The sequence below is a fragment of the Myripristis murdjan genome, chromosome 23 (assembly GCF_902150065.1).
Source record: "Myripristis murdjan chromosome 23, fMyrMur1.1, whole genome shotgun sequence".
NCBI lineage: Eukaryota > Metazoa > Chordata > Actinopteri > Holocentriformes > Holocentridae > Myripristis > Myripristis murdjan.
In genome coordinates, this window is record NC_044002.1 from 6,147,501 (window position 1) to 6,166,714 (window position 19,214).

Consider the following 19,214-nt stretch of genomic DNA (forward strand, 5'->3'; position numbering starts at 1 on the left):
GTGATACTGAATAGCAGGATAAAACATTGTCAGCATCAATCTATTGCTTTCAAATACCCATGTCTGCTGAACCCTAAGTGAACCACAGCAGCCTAACTGGCTCTAATGTGATTAAAACTTTAAAGTCATTGGGATTACTTTCGCACAAACGCTGTGAATGAGCCTGAGAGGCCGGCTGGACCGACAGTCTGCTGTAGCTGCAGCATGGAAACCAGACGATGTGAAGCAGTTTACGTTCACAGCATCAGAAACAGCTTGACCTACAGGCTTGGTCCTGAGGATAAAGATGCCTGAGGGTCTGCAATACCCCGAAAACTCAACACTGTTTTCCACAACAGAACCTCCTGTATACTGATTTTTTTTCTGCATGAGACTGATGAGATCCTGCCTGGCTAACTCCAGACTCCAGAGACCATCTCTCCAGGGTCTGCAGAGACTCTGATCTTGTCGGTTTAGTGTACAGATAACGAGGGGTGGCGTCCACCGCTGGTTGGATATCGCCAGTTTGAAACGAGCAAATCATACTCACCAAGACAATCTGCGTTCATTTGATTTGTCGGTGTTGCAAATTCAAACAGGAAAACCAATCAGAACCAGCGCTTTGAAACTGGGTGAACCCTGCCAAATGAGTGGAGTGTGTCTAGACGAGTCGTGACAGTCATGTGTCTCCTGCAGCCGCTGTCAGCCGGACTAGATGAGATGTAGCAGAGCTGAGTCAAGGCCACTGCCTGCTGTGACAGAGGAGTGCAGTACAGGCTTTTGACCATCAGGGGCAGTGCTGAGCACTTGCTAAACAGTACACTCAGTCAAATTCATAAGATTTCCATTTCCATTGAGACTATATGCTGTTGACTGGTTCCATAACTATATGAAAAAAATAAGTTTTTCCTAAATGGTCCCAGGTTTCATTCATCTAAACACATATAAATGTGTATCTTATTAATCACCAATGCACAGTAAAAAATATTATAATTAAAAAAGCTGATTTTGTGAATAAGTCCCATTGACCGCTGTCCATTTGATTGTTTAGCTCAGTTTTAGGGCTCTACGGCGCCCCCTGGAGGTGGCCTCACATATTCTTGTGGACGTTAACCAGTGTAGCTGGTGTGTTTACAGGTAATGGGATTGAGTGCTGATATAGAGAGCAAATGGCATGACAAGGATAAAAATATGAAGAAAATTATCTTAACAGAGGATGTTTTGCCAGTTCTCATTTTTAAAAGGGTTAATTTGGAATTAAGAGGGTGAAGACTGAATTGGGATTAGCATTAGGTTTAGGTCCAAACAAGTCCAGTGGTACAAACATGTGACTGTGTTTAAATCCTGACATTTTTCTTTGTTATGAAGCCACACATCCTGCAAGTGTTTCCTATACGGGAACTCTCCCTTTCCTACAGCTGGAAGGCAGTCAATCTAACACACACACACACACACACACCCCATCCTGCACCACACGCAGGGTGTTAAAAGTTGTTGAAGCCCAACAGAGACACAGTTGTATAATATTACAATACAGACTATTCTGGCCAGTACAAACACTCTAACACAAACCAGACCTTCCACACACACCCTGCTGTCTTCTTGGAAATGGACACACACACACACACACACACACACACACACACACACACACACACACACACACACAAAAACACACATATAAACACACAAATCATTCTTGGTGAGTGATGCAGAAAGACTGTAAGTGTATTGGACTTGTGGTCCAATGTTTTATTGGAATTTGCCATGGTAGAGCTAAAACACACACACACACACACACACACACACACACACACACACACACACACACACAGCTCAGACACATGTTATTGTCTCATTTTTTTTTTTTTTTTTTTTACTATACATTACTTCAGACAAAGTTATTTTTACAGTGCTACTAATTCTCCAGGCCATATAGAATAAATCTTTCTAACCAAGTGAATCTCACTGTGAAACTACTTACTGTGTGTGTGTGTGTGTGTGTGTGTGTGTGTGTGTGTGTGTGTTCTGTACATATTAAAAGCACAGAGTGGCTTCTGTTGTGGCCACTCTGTTTGCACATGACTCCAGCGCTGCCTAGTGGTGATACACAGTACTACACAGTCCCATTGTGGGGCTTCTTCATAATCACCAGCTTGGCCATCTGATCCCAGCCTGAAACCTTTCTCTCCACTCTGATCCAAACACTCAGACCCTAAGCTCTTATCGTTTTTTCTCTAGAGTGCAAATAAAAGCACGCTGTGGGAGTAAAGCGTAGGATTTCACTACTGAGATTTTGAAGGCAGAGAACAAGTGTTTTCGGTTTGAGCCTCACACTGTGGGCTCTAGTTTCGCAGACCAGGCGAGGCGGGGGCGTAGCGCAGATGCGCTTCGCCAACTGGGTGTGGCCAGGCGGATTTTCCAAGTTTGGCACGCCGTTCTCGGTGGCGCAAGTACTCCGCCGTCCCTCCTACCGGCGGAGGGGAGGAGAGAAGGCATGGAGTGGGTTTGACACAGCCGATTCACATTTAACCAATCAAATGAGCCCCTGTCCTTGCCTTTAAAATGCGCTGCGCGAAGGCGTAATGAAAGTTTACACAGCTGACATGGAGGTCTATTGCCGCGGGCGGAGCGGAGCTCAGGAGACCGGAGCGGAGCGGAGACCGGCGAGCAGCGCGGACACGTCACCAAAACCTCACAGGCAGGCTTCCGGAATGTCAGGCACATGAACGATGCAATAAATACCGAAAAAAAACACTATTCAATGCTACGATCACAATCAGTACATACATATATCTCCATATCAACTGTCCCGTCACAGCTGATGTCAGATCAAAGGAGATTGGCACCGTTTGTGCTGATTGTGAGGTTTTGGTGATGTGGGCCAGCCAGCCAAACTTCCACTGCGCCAGCTCCGCTCCGCCTTGCGCTGAAAGTAGACGTGGTTTCAGACGGCGAGCTTTTGGCGCACCTCGGCGAAGCCTTTTGGCACGAAACTGTCACTGCGCCAAGCCGAATCTGTCGGCACCTCCCCCCGCTGCGCCACCACTCCCATCTCGGCGAACCTCCGCCTGCGAAACTTGGACACTGTCCGCCTCTCCCGCTTCGCCGGTCGAAACTAGCTCTGCGCGGGGTTCGCCTCACTGCGCCACCCCGCGCTGCGCCGGGAAACTAGAGCCCTGTGTGTCAGCAGTCAGTGTAACTCAGTGAGTAAAGGTTATTTATATCGCACTTTTAACAGGCAAAAGTCGCAAAGTACTTTACAAAATAACAGCAAGTAAAGCTTATCAAGTAAAATAAAGAGATGATAAAAAAAAGTCATGTCATTAAATTTCAATAAAGTTGACCATTTTCACACTCAAAATGTCTCCTTTGTGCCAGTTCAGGTCAACTCCATAACAGATATGTAATTAAAATAAACATCATCACGTTATCATGTCAGGGGTGGATGACACAACCGAACCACATCTGATTTGTAATAACAGGACAATATCAGCTCTGTGTGTCTGCTTAACAAAAGCAATAAAATGAAAATGAAAGACACACACACACACACACACACACACACACACACACACACACACACAGAGTGCGGTGGGTACTCACGGGGAGCTGTGTGTTGTTGTTGTTGAGCTGGTCCTGGGAGCTGGGTGACACCGGGTGACAGTCGAGTGACACTCTGTCCCGACAAGCAGCGTGACACGTGTACTTACAACCTGGGTGACAGGAGGAGAGCAGTGATTGATCAATTGATTGATTAATTGATTGATTTATTGATTGATTAATTGGTTGACTGACTGACTGACTGTAGTGCAAAAGGAAAGGAAGTATTCATCCCTCAATGTAAATAAAACGTGTGTGTGTGTGTGTGTGTGTGACGTATAAGCAAATAAGCCCTTGATATCGACAGAGGCCAGCCTGTGTTCCCCTTTGCAACTGAAAACCAGCACCATGCAAATCCTGGACGGTGTCAGCACAGGGACAAAATACAGATAAGGAACATTTGCATTGTGCTGAGATCTTGTGTAGAATTTGACTGATATGGTGTTTTTGAAGGACGATGTTGACAACTTTGGATTTTACCCTTTGAAATCAGAACAAATTCACCTGATTTCTTTGCAAAACAAGAAAATGACCACCCCGAAAAAACGCCACAAAATTACCCTTCAAAATTGCACTTCAGAAAATTACTAGTAGGACATTTAATTTGAAAAAAAAAAAAAAAGAAAGAAACAAGAAAATGATCAAACCCTTTATCAAAAAAATAAGAATGAAATGACATGGAAATTAATTAAAAAGGACCAAAACTTATCCAAAAAAAAAAAAGAAAAGAAAAAAAAATTAAAACTACCAGAATATGGCCACCAAATAAATTGTAAACACAAGATTACAAGAAAATTATCGTGATTTTTTTTGGCAAATTACTGAAAAATAATTTAAAAAAATACAATCATTAGCACAAATTTATGAAAAAGCAAATACAGCAAAAATTTCTATAAAACTGCCCCACAAAAAAGTAAAAAAAAAAAAAAAAAAAAAACAAGACCTCCCCACACATACCTAATTCTACAAGCTATTAAAAATAGAAAGAAATAAACTGAATAAAACTTAAAAAGAAATAGAAAAAAGAAATAAAATGAATGAAAACTTCTTTTTTTAAATCCCTCAGACTCAATAGGTTTCAAAGTTTAAAGCCTCCAGTATTTTGCGCCGATGTTTCCTTTTCAAAAACTGACAAGCTCTCATTGTTTGCCCCAGACTTTTATTGTTGTCAGGGAGGAAAAGCCCCTGAGAGCGACGCGGGACGCTGACACCCTCCACTGAATATTCCAGAACATTCATGCACTGCCACAAAATGTCGTCAATCAGCAGCAACAACAAACTGTATCGGCATTCAAAACCCCCTGTCAATCAAACCCTGGACTCAACCAAAGCACCTCTGTCATGCTCACTCACACACACACACACACACACACACACACACACACACACACACACGCTCACACACACGGTTTCATACTGGCTTGGATCCAGCGGCACCATTAAGCATAGAAACAACTTGAAGAGAGAGGAGGAAGAAGCTTTTATGTGCACTTCCTGTCAACAACAACAACAAAAAAAATATACCACACAACAAGAGCAACACAAGACGTGTGTGTGGGCATGTGTGTGTGTGTGTGTGTGTGTCCATAATCCTACCTGGCGACCTCTTTTTCACATGCTGCCCGAGTTTATCCGACAGTTTACACATGGCCGCTCCCATCTCCCATCCTTTAACTCACACACACACACACACACACACACACACACTCACACACACCTATACACACGTACAGTGAACCCTAAATCTTCACTAACATCGAATGGGGAATAAAACACACCGCTTTCCATCACTGTATCATCTCATCCCTTGCAAACACACACACGTTACTAAGTCACACACCAACACACTCTCTCTCTCTCTCTCCTGTTGTATTCTATGTCGGCCGCCCTCTGCTCTGCATTGGTCTCTGTCAAGACCAGAGCCTTCAGACACTCATTTGCGTGCCGCCATTCTCTCTCTCTCTCTCATTGTCCACCTCTCTCTCTCTCTCTCTCTCTCTCTCTCTCTGTTGTTGTGCTGAGTGGGTGATTTGCCAGTCAAATGGAGGCCACAGTGAAGGGAATGATGGACAGACAGACAGGAGGAGAGAGAGAGAGGGAGAGAGAGGGGCATGATGGGACTGCTGACTCAGTCATCTACAGTCACTCTCTCTCTCTCCTCCACTCCTCTCCCTCTCCCTCTGTTCACTTAGCTTGTTATGACTAGTGAGCGTGTGTGTGTGTGTGTGTGTGTGTGTGTGTGGAGTTGTTGAGCGGACAGAGCTCATGTCTACCCAGCTTCCTGCCCTCTCTCTCTCCCTCTCTCTCTCCCTCTCTCTCTCTCTCTATCTGTCCATCCGCTCTGTCATCCGTCTCGATCCCCCCGGACAATGAAGCAGATCCACAGCAGGAGGAAGAGAGGAAGCAGCGCTCTCCATCCATCCATCCACTGATCCATCCATATGGGTTTTTCAATGCCGGTATTACAGCTTGCAAGTTGCTGATCGCTGATATTTTATGCCAATATTATTGCTATGATTATGATTATTATAATTTTGACCATTATCATGCCCAGACTATGACACAAATTCAGAGTTTTATGCACATTTGATAATCTGGGGATCTGTTTTATTATCATTATTTCAATCATTATTAGTAACAGGTAGAGGCAGAAGTAGGAGTAGCAAGCCAACATCATTTTGTATCATTTCTCTGTCATATACTATATCATATATATTTTACCATTTTGTTGTGTTATAAAAGCCTTTCCAAAGCCTGCAGGATCAACTACTTGGTTTGCAGAAACGTGCAATGCCAACAGTTTTTTCCTGGTAACTGGACTGTTTGTTCGTTTGTTTTTCTTGGATTCTACAAAGAGAACCTTCTGGAGATGGCAGATCTCCTAACAAAGCCGATACAGTATACAGTATTATATTGATGGATAATTTGTGTGGGATTTGTTACAGTGGAATCAGTCTTCCCATACACACCCAGTGAGGCACTGATCAATCCTACAATAAATATGTAGTCAGTTAACATTCATCCTGTCTGTCATATCAGAGGTGGAGGACACCGACGGGCTGAGAACTGAGTTAAAAGGCCAATACTGGCAAAGTGATGCTGTTTACTGGTTTAGTGCTGATGTTCGGTCTGTGTGTTGGTCTCTTTGCGCTGTGGGAGGGTTTCTATTGTCAACCCTGTGACTCCACTGTGCTGTCCTGTCCCACATATCTGCACACTGACTGTTTTTGGACCTGCCTCGAAAATCAGATCTTCATCTCAATGAAACTGCCTGATGAAAGAGAGAACTTCTCTTTCTACATTATTAATCTCTCTCTCTCTCTCTCTCTCTCTCTCTCTCTCTCTCTCTCTCTCTCTCTCTCTGCTGTCTCTGTGATAAAAGCATTTTCTAGACAGCACCAATCAATCAGACTCAATCAGTAGAGCGGAGAGCAGGGAAAGCCCCTTAAATCTGAACACACACACACACATACAAACAGTAAGTCTATTTGTGTCATGACTTTTCCGTCATGGCACGCATCTTGAGTCTGTGTTAATCAAACTGATGTTTATTTTTCATTCAAAAAGAGTGAATCTGAAGTCAAAGTCCAGTTTCCTCCTGTCCTGATAAACAACTAAAGAAATTTAAAGAAAGTTCCTCATTAAAGTGTGTCTATGTAAAAGTGCTTTTCAGCCAGGGATCATGTCATTTTAAAGAAAATGTTTATATGATCGTTGCTTGTGATGATTTATTTCAGTATTGTTGCAGAACCACAGTAGTTTCAGTACAGTAGAAGTAGAAAAAATAGCTCACAGACAGCAGTGGGACAGAGGGGGGCAAACTGGTGCTCATGGGTAACTGGACACACACACACACACACACACACACACACACACACTTTCACCTGTGTGTGAAAGGTTGTTTTTAGCACAGAGACTCTAATCAGATGTGTGTGTGCTGAAGAAGGAACAATGAGTCCTCAGCTCCCCTGACACTCACCTGCTAAAAGACTCACTCTACTTATCTCCAAGGCACACACACACACACACACACACACACACACACACACACACACACCAACCATCACAACCACTTGGCCTCAGCTACAAACAGCTGATTGAGCACTTACACAACAGCAACACAGCTCTACATCTCTGTTTCATAATAACATAATTATTATCTTACTCAATAATACACCGATTAAAAATACACAACTTTAAATGATAACTGATCATGTTCTGTCAGCAGTTCATGAAAATCTGTATTTGAAGTTGTAAGGCAGAGGAACACGGCAGATAATCTCTCCTCTGACTTCATATTTGGATAGATGATTACACTGTAGGTTCCCCAGGGGTTTCACCTCTAATTCACACAGACACTAGGTGACATTAAAGTGTGGAGTGCGTAAAGCTCTCTATAGAAACACAAGTGAAATGCACGACATGTGAAATGTGAACTGTAAAGTTTGAAATGTGTAAAGAAAAATGTTAAATATAGGTGGCTCTGTTTGTTTCTTCCTGTTCAAATTCTCTATTGCTATTAGAAGACAAAGACAGGTGTGTGTGTGTGTGTGTGTGTGTGTGTGTGTGTGTGTGTGTGTGTGTAAGTGTGTAAGTGTGTGTGTGGGGGGGGTGAACAGGTGTTGAATGAGTTCGGAAGACATCTGCTCTCTCCTCTGTCTCCATAACCTTATCATCTGTGTGTCTGTGTGTGCGTCCTTCCATTCATGTGTGTGTTTCTGTGTGTGTGTGTGTGTGTGTGTGTGTGTGTCTGCATCTCTATAGTGTATGCCAAGACAAAAGGCAGCAGCTCCCACATGACCACACTATTTAGGAAGCAGCTTAGTCAGACCTACAGACCAACAGGTGTGTGTGTGTGTGTGTGTGTGTGTGCGCGCACTGTGTGTGTGTGTGTGTGTGTGTGTGTGTGTGTGTGTGTGTGTGTGCGTGCGCACTGTGTTCAAAAGCAACAGAAAACAGCCACCCACCCACACATACACCAGAATATTCTACATTCTAAGACAGCCAATCCTACATTCTTTCTTATTTTTATATGGCACCAGTCCACTAAAACACCCACACACACACACACACACACACACACACACACACACATTCACACATTTACACACATACTATTTTCCACTCTACTGTGGCAGCATCACTTTCCACAATAAACAACAGTGAAATGCACATGTGCTGCTTGTGTATGAATGTGCATGGGCATGTGCATGTGCGTGTGTGTGTGTGTGTGTGTGTGTGAGAGAGAGAGAGAGAGAGAGAGAGAGAGAGAGAGAGAGAGAGAGAGAGTCCAAGCGTGTCACTAGAAGGAAAACCTAGCAGACTTTTAATTATTTACTGTAGCTGCCCACGTCCTCCTCCCTCCGCTCTCACTGTCCACTGTTTTCACTGATCCATTAAAAATCAGCAGTGACTTGGATGTGGACTTTCACACTCTGGGGTTTCACACACTCTGCAGTGTTCAGGGAGGATGAGCCCACAGCATTTTCCCAAATGATCATATCAGATAAAGTCAGCTAAACCTTGTCACTCTCTCATGGCTTTGCCCGGTGGAGTTTGTTGACATTATTCAGCTGATCTCTGGGTGACTATCAGAGGTCAGAGTTCAGCTTCTTTTTTTATTGACCACCTTGTAACTGAGGCCAACCATCATGTCAGTGGGGAGTGTTTGACCAAGCGCTCCTCCCCACGTGGAGCTTAGAAATATTAAGTCAAAAGGTCAATACTGACCTGATGTGTCAGTCTAACCCTCCATACACAGAATCTGTGGATTTTGGGGCCCATTCCTCATCGTTCATGTTAAAGACTTATTCTGGTATTTTTCATATTTTAATCTTAAACTAGCGCGGACCATTTTTCAAAGCATGCAGTACTTTTTTAGATGTTTGAGTCAGCGACCTCACAGCCTGCCACTTATTTGCACACATTTGGTTATGGTGCAAAAACCAACTTGAAACTTGCTACAGATGGTGAACACCTGTCTCTGCCAAGTTTCTTTACTGTTTCTATGTGGGCTGCCAGACTGCATTACATTTACATGCTATATGTATTTGGAAAATCTTTTCAATTTTTTTTTGAAAACAAACAAAAAAAACTGGAGGCTAAACAATGGATGGATGAACTGACTGTTTCTTTGAAACCTGAGCAAATGCACTTGGTTTCTTTCAAAAATATTATACACTTAAAATTAAATTACATGACAATTACTATGAAATTAACACAAATTTACTCCCAAATATTAAAAAAAACAAACAAGACTAGAACAATGGAAAAAATAGGGGGAAAATCCAAGAAAATTAGTGTAAAATTTGCAAAAATAAATAAATAAATTTATCAGAAAATTACGATAAATTTGCAAAGAAAATAAAACTAAAAAGACTTCAAAAGTAAATTTATAAATATTGCAATTTTATGTTAAAAACTGAATTACAGGAACATTATCAGAAAGAAAATAGATACATAATTAAATTAGATAACAACAATAATAATAATACAAATAAAGTGAACTCTAATAGTTTGCTAAATACCAAGTAGGGAAATTTTGGCCCTTGACAGTCCCAGAAGGCTGGGTTTTCCCACAGGATGTGAATGCACCACAAGCCATGTAGACGTTTCAGATCAACATGCAGCCTCAACCAAATTACCAGGCAACAATAAGTGACTCATGAATCCATCCAGGCGTGGCGTCCACTGGCATGGATGACCAATATAAAGCAAGCCTCAAGTCTCTACAGGTGTTTTTTTTTTTGTTTGTTTGTTTGTTTGTTTTTTGGTGGTGTGTATGGAAACTGCCTGCCTTGCTTTCGCGGGACAGTGTGGGACTCTTGGTAAAGAGGGAAATAACATTTGACCTGTTATTGCGTGCCTATTTGCAGCCCCACTACACATGAACCTGCTGCTCTAGATCATCTGTAGCCTGTGAAATTTCCATCTTGTTATTTTAATAACACTAATTAGCTAAATCCAATAAACATAATGAATTGAATATAATAGGCCAATAGTTTGGTTAAAAATGTGTTTTATACTAGAATAGAAGGGAACACAGATTTGTTTCCTTCGCAACCAGGTTAAAAGCTTCTGTTGTGCAGCATGCGGGACAAATGCTCAGATTTCGGGTCTGTCCCATGGAATGCAGGACAGGTGGTCACCCCTGGGCATGCCATATGCAATGTAAACATGTAAACAAATACAGTATGTGTGGGAAAACAGACAGAAGTAATGTAAAGTGGGAGGTAAATCTGCAAAAACTGTGGACTGTGTTCATTCATTTATCCCCAGTAGATCATTCACTGCGATCTGCCTTCGTAACACATTAGTATGCACTATGTCCCTTACATGCACACACACACACACACACACACACACACACACACACACTAACCTGAGTTCCTCCACAGCAGACTGATTTCCAGGCGTCCAGTTCGTCGCAGTTTTGGACCACGGAAAAAAAATCCAGACAGCCTCCGTATAGTTTTCCCAATGTCTTTCACTAGGCCCATGGTGCACACACACACACACACACACACACACACAAACACACACACACACACACTGATTGATGTGCTTTAGGCTCCTATAAGTGGATCGCAAAAGCTGAACAGTATCTCAAGAGGACTTGCTGCAGATCCACACAGTGGCCGGTCAGAGCCATTCTGCTCTCTGTGGATCTCTCTCTCTTGTTCACACTAGACCCTCTTCTGACCCCAACTGTGTGTGTGTGTAATTAGCCAGCCACAGTTCAGTGTGTCTCCATGTGGAGCCAAACTGTCACTGTGTCTGAACAAACAACTGACGGCAGCTGACACACAAACACACTCACACACACACACACACACACACACACACACTTCTTCATGCACCTATACAAGGCCTAATGTCTATTTCTCTCACTGTGAGTCTCTGCCTCAGAACTTGACTATTTTCTAAAGTAACATAAGTGCTTACATTTAATTCTCTGGTGTTATATATCATTTACAGCAAACACATAAAAACGCACACTCATGTCCACGCACAGAGGAGTTAGAGCAGACTGCATTAGAGAGCTTGCAACACAATAATCTCCAGTATTTCTCACAGTGGTTCGAAATGGGACTCCAACCTTTAGAGTATGCCACTCTCCAGTGTGAAACCTCTCTGTCTCGCTTTCTCTCTCTCTCTTTCTGTACAATACCCAGACCGTATATATCAGTATTAGACTGATACAGCTTCAGTCCAACAATGTCAGCATCAAAAACACTTTAATCCAACCCTTGAGGCCAAGGTGGCGTTGAACCCAGACATGCTCACCGGTCAGGGAGGAATTAGGGCCACTTAAATGCTCCCTAGCGACCCAACACGCACACACACACACATGCTGTATCTGATGCAACACTAAACCTTATTCAGACAAAAGAGTCCTGCTCTCCTCGGCTGGTTTCTATTACTTCACCTTCCAGAGAATGACATGAGGACGAGAGACATACAGAGACGATGACAGAGAGAGGGAGACAGAGAGACAGAGAAGCATAGCATCAAGAGAGAGGAACCATCTGATGAGTCTGAATTAAAGAGAAAGAAAGAAATGGTGATGAGAGAGTGTGTGTGTTAGTATGTGTGTGTGTGTGAGAGAGAGAGAGAGAGACAGAGAGAGAGAAAGGCCTTCTCTCATCCACTGTTATCAAGCCTCATCTGACCCACTTTGGGATACAGGTCGACACAGTGAATTGAGCCAAGACAGGCTACTACTGCATATGTATACATGTGAAGACATGTGGGGTCATGCAAACACCACACACACACACACACACACACACACACATTAATTAACCAAGTCCCTGACACACTGTATTATTGTAACAGAGAAAATGCCCTTTCAACAGTATTTTTGCTTTCTCTTTGGGACGTCCTGCAGAGCTGTCGGTGAAAGATTCAGCAACAACAACCCACAATGCACACCATGAAGGTGAATGAAAAATGTGTTTACTGACAACAGCCCCAGCGGCCGCATGTCACTAGTACAGTGTGACTCCTCTCCTGTTTATGTTGTTTTCTTTCTCCCTGCTCTTCAGGCGTTTTCGCGGAGCCAGCGACTGAATGTCCTGTAGGGAGCTTAATGTTTTTTAATGGTAACAAACTATTACCTCACGCACACAGTACATAAAATATGCACTCAGGTTGGAGGAAATGGTGGGGCGGGGTCATTTTTTCCCTCATTAACATGAAAATGTATGCAGCAGGGTGCTCCAAAATCTCCGCAGCTCATCTACTGTATGTGGGGAAGCCGTGGTGGACTGATCTTGAGTTGCCATGCTCACTAAGATGGCGTGATATGTATTTGCACACTGGAATTCAGCAAAACAAGGGAGGAGGCCTGACTTGTTCACATGTAATGTGCATCAGATAATGCTTCAGTAACCCATATCAGGGAGCCCTACCTGCTAGGAGCATGAGACAACAAACGGATGAAAGGGAACAAAGTGAGACACGGCTGCTGTTTGGCCAGTTCTTAAGTGGCTGGTTTTGTCTGCTGATGGACTGGACAGACCAACCGTCCCATGTAAAGAGGTGCAGCATGTTAGTAGTGGGACGGTCCGTTCCTAGAATTTGTTTTGACAGTCATATCTTGGCCTTTTGAGGTGGGGTTACCTGTCTTGTTGACATTTGCATTGCCTACTGGGCCTTTAATAGACTCCCTGAGTGGGATTTCACTGCTGAGAGGCCTTTTAAATTGGCAGAGACATCAGAGCACTTAGGCTCACACACTTAGACACTCACACACTCTGTCACCACTGCTAGTAGGAGAAAAAAAAACAAAGGAAACACAGAGCCCATTGTGCAGACTCATTGTTTGATAACTTAATGAGGAAATGGACTCGATAGTTCATGTCTCTGCTAAATGGATAAGTGACATAAGCAAAGTGAGACAATGCTTGTTTTTGCATCAGTCAGCCTAGTTTTGGTGTTTTATTCTTTGGTCTGTATAATCTAATGATTCACTGTCTGTATTCCATACTAATATTTATGACTGTGTTATTATCACTAAAAAAAAATATTATCCTGGATTACAGTAGCAGCAAGGTTTAGTCTCCCACAGTCTAAATCATTTTGTCTTTGTGACTTTCCTTTCCTTTTTTGACAAGGATGCTGTCAAACCCATGCGGGTAAAGAAGGCAATTAGATTTCCAAAAATAACCAGGCAGGAATTTACTTGTGGTTTCATAAGTGACAGCTATAAACTACAGCTGCACAGCACACAACAACACAGAGCCTCAACACATAGAAAAGGTATTCCTATTCAAATGACTTTTTAGTTTCCCTGGAGTGGTACAGCTGGCTGACAGGGGACCGATTAAGGTTACAGGAAACAAAAATTAGTTTTGTAAAACTTGCATTACTGACCTACTTTAGTTGTACGGGAAGTTCCACATCAAATGAAACATGAGAAAAATGAGTCATGTGAGGAACACACATTTCATAGAGTCAGGCCTTGCTAATTATTCTGATGATTTGAATTTGCTACTAAAATTAAAAATAGTCTATTGAAAACACCAGATTTTGATTTAATTGTAATACAGTGCCCATTTGTGTGAAATGTTGATTCAAGGGAATTAAAATGACAAATTTAAATAAATCTCAGGGAAATTAAAATTTTTTGTTTGGGGCACAAAAGCACTGTTAAACATTATTCCCATTATTTTTGAATGGATACATTTAGGCAACTTTACACTAGTAAACATGTGGGAATAAGGGAAAATATAAAAAGAGAAAAACATGATTCAGTGAAAACACATTAATCAAAAATACCCCTCCTCTCAAAGAATTAAATTTCTTGAATATAAATAAATAATATTACAAAGCTGTGTTATAGCACAAACAAAACAACTGTCTAGCAGCCACGCTGGGGCTACTGATGGATTTCCCCTAATAGTCTACATCAGGAAATGCCCGTTCTATCAATTCTGTTTCTACAGCTTGTCAGAAGGAAGTGAACAAATGAAAAAGGTATTTGTGTTTGACTGTAAGGCTTGTTCCTGTCTCTGAAACCAGTCTTTCTGCATGCCAGCTTCATACCAGTGGTGCGTGTGTTGTTACCACGCTGTTACCAAGCCCACAGTATCTACTGATGCCCTTCACGGCATGACGCTATGCGCTCCTCACAACAAGTGCCTAAAGCCCTGATTAGTCAAATAATTTTCATAATCTCTCATACAGCATGCCAAATGATGAAGTCTAGTTTCCTCGGTAATCCAGAAGTCAGTTGTTTGGTTACCTCCAAAACCTAAATGCAGTGAGGAGTGGGCATGCCTAAGTGGGGCATGCATCCTCACAGACTTACTGATTTCATTAATCCTCAGTAGCTTATTAGTTTCTTGATAAGACACCTTTTTCCTGTGATTTACTCCAGCCTGGTGCTATGAGCTGTATTGTATCGCATGAAAAAGATGAGTAAACTCCATCTGATAAATAACAAGGAGGGAATTAGTGGATTACCCTCTGCTATTTATTAATTTGCTGTATCTTTTATTAAAAGAAAAAAAAAAAATAGATCTGGTCCTGTCAGTGTCATCCACCTCTGATTTGACTGGCAGGACGCAATTTGGTTGATTGCATCTGTACTGTAGAGCTGATCAATAACCTACACTGATAGGAAGAGCTTAAAGATCATAAAGTCACATTTTGATGAGGCTCCACATAAGTTGCCCATAAGATGTTATTATGTTGATGATGGTGACGGTGATGATGGGCAGACACATCCATGCCCCCGCAGACACCTGCTGTGCACTCACCTGTACAGGTCAGCCCGTGCTGAAGGATGTACTGGCAGCACACATCGCACCAAGTGCCCGCCCCGCCGGGCTCGAAGGTGTGTCCCGCCCCACTCTCCTCCCTCACCCTGGGGTCCTTCTCCCGGGGGGTGAAGATGGTCCTCACGTGGGGGGGTTTGAACCCTCGCTTCCTGCTCCGCGGTGGTCCTCCGGCACCGGCGACATCCATTTTCAAGCCGTCCCCTGCGGCGTCTGCCTCCGCCTGTCTCAGCTCATGACTCCGCAAAAGCCCCGGGGATCGGGACCCCTCCGGTGGTTTCACCTCGCTCCAAGCCGGCTCCGGCCGAAGCGGGGACGCGTGCCGGCGGGCCGCTTTCATCACCACCGCGCCCTTGTTGGATTTAGACAGCCGCATCTTGACGCCCGACGGCGGCGGCGTGTCCTCCGGAGCTTCTCCTCCCGCACACGTCGTTTGCGGTCTTTGAACGACGGCCTGCACGATTATGACGGGGGAGTCGGCCGTCACGGAGAAATGCGTCGGGGAGTATTTCCGAGCGTGGTGCCCGGCGTTAAACATCACTCGCCTATGCAAGCACTTGGCTCAGGTGAAGAGTTAGAGCAGTGAGTCAGGTGAGACGTCATTTCACCAACAAGGTGAACTCGCTGTCGTGAGTGGTGACACTGACTGTCACTGCGCTGTTGTCTGTAAGCAGGTTAAGGCAGCAGCCCACTGGCAGTGTGGAGAAACAGGTTGTTGCATTTTACTGAAAGACCTAATGTGGGACTACAAGCTGGACAGGACACCCACACAGGGAAACCTGCCAAGTTCCATTCCAAAAAAGGGGGAACATATCCTTCATAGAATATGACTTAACACGTTTAAGAACTCGTTATGACTGATCCTATCATTAGGGCGCAAATAAAATCCAATAAACGGCACCAAGTTAAAGAGAGATTTATATTTATTAATAACATCACTGTACGCACGAATGGCGTCTGGATATAGACCTCTAGCTCCTAAAGTGGAGAGCTGATTGATGCAATTATTTTTGCTACGCCGATTTTATCAGAAGACCTTAAAGAATCAGAGAAAACCACAAGGCTTGTTCTACAAGACGCAGGTATTTGCTGAAAAGCAAGGAAGCCCTGAATTAACAGAGTTCTGAGTCAAGTTTTGAGTGACTTTCTTCCCAAAGGAGACAGAAGGCGACATCCAGTTAACATTCCTTCACTGACCACAAAGTGGTGCTGCCTTTCTTCTGAGGACGTGTCTTGCTGACATGACTCAGCAAAACATGTCTGCTTGTCTTGCTGACATGACTCTGCAAAACCTGTCCTCAGCTAAGATGCATTGGCCCGATTAGTTTCTATAGGAGAACATAAGGATGTGTGTACTGTAACACAAGCACAGGTCTATCAGTACGCATGAGTAATCCTCCATAGCCTTTTGGGGAAATTGAGCATCCTTTTCATGTTTCTTGGTATATAGTTTAATTAAAATAAGGTTTCACACCACAAGAGTAATAACAATGTGTTGAACTAGTTTAAATTTTGGACTATATATGCACCATCATGTTAACAACAGCTCAGCCACAGTGCACAGGGGCACCACAGGGGGTGGCCAGGTCTCCTTGCCCATACACCTCAGACATAAGAGACAGCTCACAGTCCTGCTACTTGCACAAGTTTTCAGACGACTCTGTTATCTGTCTTACCACAGTGTGCACACTGGGAGATGTTTCACTTTTTATTGAGTTCATACCTTGCCAACCCAGTACTTGAGTTTCTCCATGTTGACCCTGGAATTCACATTTGACCTATAGCCTAACCCAACCTGTGATTTAATCATCTAATTTACGAAGATTTCAAGCAGATCACATTTACTCCAGTATTTTAAAAACAAAAATACATACACACATAAAAAAAGATAATAAATCTTAAGGCCAAGGGCCCCCACAGGTTCCAGGTTCCCGGGCATGTGCCCTCTTTGCCCAGTAACCTGTCTATGATATGACAACCAACCAAACTAACATGATATTTACAATACTATAAGAATGTATTACCAATATGAAGCAAGGAGCTTTCATGACCAATTCATGTTACAAACTTTAGATTCTCAGAGCTCAAACATGTCAAGCAGGCAGCACGTCCCCTGCAGGACAATGGACTTGTCCTGCAGGGGACTGGGTTTTTTGATCTGGGGCAACCAATCAAACATAAGTGATTGTAAATTGTGGAGGTCCATACCAGTGTACCCACATGCCAGTATAACCACTATATCAGCTTTAAGATGTGGATTTACAGTGGATTTTAGCATTAGGATTTAGGGGGAAAACTAAGCCTAGAATTTATGTAATCTTGCTGCTACAAAAAGGGGACATCACTTCAGAGCACTTGAAAAAAAGTAAAAAAAGAGAGTCAAGAGACTGCTGAGCCAAGTCCAAAATTGTATTAATAGTCACTGCATCCACAATACAATAAAGTTCATCAAATGAATAAAAGAAAGTATGCACAACTGACAAATCAAATGGAAAACACAACTTATGTTTTATTGTGAGAGGAAAGAGAGAGAGAGAAATTTATGGGTTTATTGGCTTCGGAACTTGATGCTATAAGGGCCAAAGCTAAAATGCATGACCCTGCAATCGAAAAGGAAATGCATTGATGAAGAACTGAAATTAATAAAACAGAATAAGTTCGTTATTAAAGACTAAACAGAGAGACTGAACAGGCTAAATGAACACTTGACCACTCCTGAAACCAAACAAAGAACATATTGTGACAGACTTGGATTTAGTAGTATTATATTAGTAGTATAGTACAGCAGTAAAGTGTAGTAAGTAGTTACTATAGTAAGTTACAACTGCCTTCATATCAGTTTAGTCGACCATCCCTCAAACGGTCAATATCCTGCAGACCCAGGCTGCCCATGGCTGTCGCTATAACTTTGTTTTTTCTTTTCCTCAGGCTATTTCCATCATCAATAAATATTCTACTGACCCGGCCTGAACAAATCAGGAAGGGGCCACCCTCTCCCCCCTCTCCCCCCACCAGGTGTAGGCCCCTGTTGTTTAGCCCTCACATGAGCCAGGTATCTCAAGTCCTGTTACAGAGACTTTTGTAGAAGATGCTGTGTTGCAGCTGCTGCAGGTCACCAGCTGAGGTCGCTGTTCCTTATTATTGAATAAATATAAAAGTATTTAACTGTACTACTGCACTTGGGTGGAAGTGTCATGTTGGACAGGTTGATGAGAGAGTGATGTGAATGAGCATTTTAATTTTTAATAAACGGTGTCTGTTTTGACACATATTGACTGTGAGCTTGAGGTGATGTGTTTTACATGCAGTGATCAGTCTTCTGCAAAGTTCACAATGCCAGAGACTGGAAGCAACATTTTGCTGAATGATGTCTACCATGTTTCAGTGAAGTAAAATGAACAATTGTGCCAAAATGGACACCATAAAAAAATACCATAACAATCAAACCATGTGAACAGAAAATATGCGAGTAGATGCTGTCTTGTATCAAACAGGTTTTATTCATGAATTCATAATTGTCAATATAAATACAAAAACTGGGTTCATTGTGCAAGTAGAGAAAAATAACATTTACGAATACAAAATACATTTCTTCTACATACTAAAAAACAACAAAAATAGTAACACTTTTTTCCCATAATGCTTTCATTACTACAGATCCCTGAATAATAAAGTAGAGACTAATTTCAAGCATAGAATGTACCAGATCAGAAAGAATCACATAAAACAAGTCATCATTAGTACATAAATATTTTGCTCTTTGGCTTGATGTAAGACAGTGACAAAAGGTTTTTTGTACCGCTTTTCTCCCTGTAGAAACTGGAATCAAACATGATAGTGGCTACATTG

General features: G+C 42.6%; 1 protein-coding gene across 1 annotated transcript in view; it reads right to left on the bottom strand.

The window, feature by feature from the left end:
- Positions 1 to 16,021, bottom strand: part of LOC115355555 (ras association domain-containing protein 5-like) — a 19,439-nt gene extending 3,418 nt beyond the window's left edge. Inside the window, exons 1-2 of the mRNA XM_030046413.1 lie at positions 15,348 to 16,021; positions 3,586 to 3,695 (exon numbers count right to left, since the gene is read on the bottom strand). Of these exons, the coding sequence (XP_029902273.1) occupies positions 3,586 to 3,695; positions 15,348 to 15,903 (666 nt within the window). The 5' untranslated portion in view covers positions 15,904 to 16,021. The remainder of the gene's footprint in view (positions 1 to 3,585; positions 3,696 to 15,347) is intronic.
- Between the last annotated feature and the right edge of the window lie 3,193 nt (positions 16,022 to 19,214).